Raw genomic sequence first — 4,756 nt, forward strand, 5'->3', positions numbered from 1 at the left:
TCTATTGACAATATATATAAATATTTATTTATTCAACGTATTCTTTAACACGAAAAATTATTTGTATGAAATTAATAATCAAACTTCACTTGTTTTAGCAGAAATATGATTTTAATTATTTGATTATTAAATAATCAAAAACTTGACCTAACCAACCAATCTCTGAAATAATTTTACCTTAAAACAAATAGATACAAATTATTTTAATTGAATTTAAATTCGTAGTAATTTATTTGCAATCAAGTGCACATACTATATATAAACATACATTATAATTATTTAATTAGTCATATACATACAATCATATATACGTATACAATATCATATTCAAAATATATTTATCATCGTTATAATATTGAAATGTATTTAAATCAATAATTTAGTAATTGTTTTATGATTGAAATGTGTGTCACTAGTGAAAAGTATTAACAGACATGATATTTGAAATAATTTATTTTTTAATTAACTACTCGAAAATACATTAAAAATTTAATTAAGTCAAAATCATAAAACATTTGTTTGAAAATTTGTACTATCTTTGCAATGGCTTATATAATCAGGACTTCCTCTTGCTTCACAGAAACAACATTTCAATCATAAAACTCTACTAATGTTTATTTAAAAAAAAAAAATAAAAATAAAAAAAAATAATATACAGGAAAAATAAATTTATGCTTTTTAAAAAAAAATATAATTCAATAAAAAAATATGAACAAAACGCAACTAACGAAATCTTGTTTCTGTGTCGTTAAAGGTTGTCCAGACGTACGCCAGCTGCATTAAAGATGTACAGGCATTGGTTCCAGGAACAGCACAATAGAAGCTGTAAACTTCAACTTTCTTAAGGAACTGAAAAAGTTATGTGCGTGCAGTTAAGAAAACTCACAACAGCAAGGATTGCAAAAACAGTGGTCATAGTCTTATTGTTAAAAGAATAACAGTAATAATAAGAAACTGCAGTGAAATCGGCACACCATGAAGAAAAGGATATTTCCAACTAAAACATCTGACATAAAGAAAAAACAAACATCTGAGTACAACAAAACCGGATAGTACTAACAAACAATTGAATTAATTATACTTTTGCAACAATATTAAATACAAATACCAACAAAAGAAATATTAAAACAACATTTTAAATAAATTATTTTTGAAATAAAGAAAAAGATATCCTAGCGAATAGAGCAGTGAAAAGACAACATCAAAAATTTTAGAGCATAACAAGGACATTTTTTAAAGTCCTCATCACAGTAAGACCCCACTGAACTCGCAACAAATACAAAATGGCTGGCTCATTTCAAATTCCGGTTATTAATCTCGAAATTCGCGAGGTTAAAGATATTGTCTGGGAGAAAATACAGGAACCAGTCAATCAACGACGATTGATATTGGTTATAGTTTCTATAGCACTGCTATTAGACAATATGTTATATATGGTTATTGTTCCGATTATACCAGATTACTTACGCGAAATTGGAGGGTTCGAAGATGGAACACCAGCACCACTGCTACTCGATAACCGTACCGGAAAAGTAATACCAATGCATCACGATCATCATGGGCAAGATTCAGCAACGGGCATACTATTCGCTTCGAAAGCTATTGTGCAGCTAATGGTGAATCCATTCTCTGGTGGCTTGATTGATAAAATTGGTTATGATATACCAATGATGATTGGATTGATAATTATGTTTTTCTCAACAGCATTATTTGCATGTGGACGTAGTTATGGATTATTATTTTTTGCACGTTCACTCCAAGGTGCAGGTTCTGCTTTTGCTGATACATCTGGCTTAGCTATGATTGCTGATCGATTTACTGAAGAAAATGAACGGTCACAGGCTTTGGGTATTGCATTAGCATTTATCAGTTTCGGTTGTTTGGTAGCTCCGCCATTTGGTGGAGCACTATATCAATTTGCTGGTAAGGAAGTGCCATTTCTCATATTAGCATTTGTATGTTTAATAGACGGCTTAATGTTATTGCTGGTTATGAAGCCGGTAAAGGAGACACTTAAGCAAAGTAAAGAAGTTTCACAACAAACAATTCCAATTTGGCGCCTTCTAATGGATCCCTATATAGCTGTGTGTGCAGGCGCACTTACGATGTCAAATGTTGCACTTGCCTTTTTGGAACCCACCATTTCGCTATGGATGGAAGATAATCTCACCACAGAAAATTGGAAAATAGGTATGGTGTGGTTACCTGCATTCTTTCCACATGTCTTAGGCGTGGTAATTACTGTTAAAATGGCTAGAAAATATCCACATCATCAGTGGTTAATGGCTGCTGTTGGCTTAGCATTGGAAGGTCTGTCCTGCTTTATCATTCCCTTCTCAAGCTCCTATAAGGTACTAATGATACCCATTTGTATCATATGCTTTGGCATCGCACTTATTGATACTGCCCTGCTGCCCACACTAGGCTACCTTGTGGATGTGCGTTACGTTTCAGTGTACGGAAGCATTTATGCTATCGCCGATATTTCGTACTCAATCGCATATGCTGTTGGACCAATTATAGCTGGTGGTGTAGTGGAAGCGATTGGTTTTACAGCACTTAACTTTTTAATTGCCTTCTCGAATTTACTCTATGTGCCGGTGTTGCGTAAACTACGCAATATATATGACTTTAAACCATTTGAGAATGAAGCAAATATACTTATGCAAGATCCACCAAATAAGGAATATCAAACATATGTAATGCACGATCAACAACCTGTCGATGGTAACTTTAAAAATCATCTTGAATATGGACAACAGTATCAACAAGAACAAGAAACAAATGTGGATGAGGCCAACTACGATTATCAACCTCAGGGAGGCTATCAGCAAGGTGGCGGCGGCTATCAACAAGATCAGCAATACCAGCAACAATATCAACCTGGTTACCAGGAGCAAGGAGGTACTTATCAGCAAGAAACACGACATCTGCCTCAACAACGTGTTGCAAATCCCTTCCAACAGCAACAGCAACAACAGCAGCAGCAACCAATAGGTGGTAGCACAGCTGGGAGTAGAGGTCCTGCTGGTCCAGCAAATCCCTTTAGACAAGGATTTTAAAATGTTGTCTTACACAAAGTTAGCGGTAATTTACGTTTGTTTTTATATATTCGATCGCATAGCATATATATTTCGTTAATTATTATAAAATATTGTAATCTGTTGTTGGTGTTAGTATAAAGCATTTAAATTAAAAGAAAGTCAGAAGTGAAAAAGAGTTTAATTAGGCATGTAGAACAAGTGAAGTGTATCGTACACTATAATTACGAATAGCATATAGAAAATAAATAGAATATATTTAATATTCTATGGAACTAAGTAACTAATTATAAAATTAACATTTAATGAAATCACGAAATCTTTGTATTATACACGAGTTCAGTTTTTATTCAACAAACTCAATTCATATGTGTTTGTGATAAGTAAATCGATTTGTGGTAAAATATTAAATGTTATAATAAAATTATATATAATTGTATTAGCAATTAACTATCAGGATATTCAGGTTTTAAGTGAATTTAAAAAATTATAATATTTTTTTTTTAATTACATAGAATTTGTATTTAATTTTTACTTTTAATAAGAATGGGCAAAATATTTATTACAAATTTCAATACTAAATTGAGAAAGAAGTACTATGCTGTTTCTTTTGATAAAGACGTCTGGAAAATTTTAATCAGATTTAGGACTGATATGTAACATTAGCTTGAGCTTATAAAATAGACATTTTTAAAAGTCATTGTATTAAAATAATATGCAATGATATATCTTTTTGTTCATATCTTTGAAAACTTTTAAGACACGAAATAATACATTACTTGAAAATGTCATAAAGGAAAACTGATTTTGTATTGAAGATTTTTTGTAGAAATAAAGGAGCTGTCATAAAATAGTCCCTCAAGTTCGTTTACTAAACTTAATTTTCAGACAGTGTGTACGTTACATTCTTTATCAGACACTCTTTTACTACATTTCACTCTTTACTGAATGAGTACTTACTGCTGATCAGTATCCTTTTCAAAAAATACTACAAAAAAGACAAATATTTTTTTCTTAGATAACGAAAACCAGATAAGTTCAGGAAAGTAGTAGTCAGATTTATTAAAAAAAAATTTGAATCAATATTTTCATTGGCAAAAACATAGTGGATCCTAGCATATCTAAAGTTTAAAAGATGACATATATTAACCTTAGAGTCATAGTTTTTCAGGAATCAACAAACAACAGTTTGAAATATTTGGCCAGATAAACTCGTGAAAGTAGTAGTGTGATTGGTTAAAAAAAGATTTGAATCAATTTTTCATTAGCAAAAACATAGTGGATCCTAGCATATCTAAATTTTAAAAGATGACATATATTCATTTTAGACTCATACTTTAAATATTTTCCAGGAATCAAGAAACAGCAGTTTAAAATATTTGGCCCATTTAAAAACAATACAATTATCTGCATTATTTAATTATAAAGAAAATCCGTGATTAGTTGCCATAATTTTGTAAATTTTAAAAATTATTTTGAGCATTCTGATCAACTTTTAATTTAAAAAATTTTACACATAAATGAAAAGTTTTAACTAATTTAATGTATATAAAATTTAAATTAAATAATAATTTTTTTAAATGTGTATATTAACAACTAAATCAGAAATCGAATCTCAACATTAATTCAACTAAGCTAGAAAAACCAAAGGATATATTATATTTTAAATTTTATATTTGTAAAATAAACTAAAAATATATTTATACATATATATT

At 30.1% G+C, this 4,756-nt stretch overlaps 1 protein-coding gene across 1 annotated transcript; it reads left to right on the forward strand.

Annotated features, from left to right (window-relative positions):
• The first annotated feature begins 766 nt into the window (after positions 1-766).
• On the forward strand, positions 767-3,119 carry LOC119681834 (vesicular acetylcholine transporter). Its single transcript, XM_038095125.1, has one exon. It carries the CDS (start codon positions 1,284-1,286, stop codon positions 3,060-3,062), a length of 1,779 nt encoding a protein of 592 aa, XP_037951053.1. The 5' UTR covers positions 767-1,283; the 3' UTR covers positions 3,063-3,119.
• The last annotated feature ends 1,637 nt before the right edge of the window (positions 3,120-4,756 follow it).

Source organism: Teleopsis dalmanni, chromosome 2 (genome assembly GCF_002237135.1).
Source record: "Teleopsis dalmanni isolate 2A chromosome 2, ASM223713v2, whole genome shotgun sequence".
In the NCBI taxonomy this organism is placed as follows: Eukaryota; Metazoa; Arthropoda; class Insecta; order Diptera; family Diopsidae; genus Teleopsis; species Teleopsis dalmanni.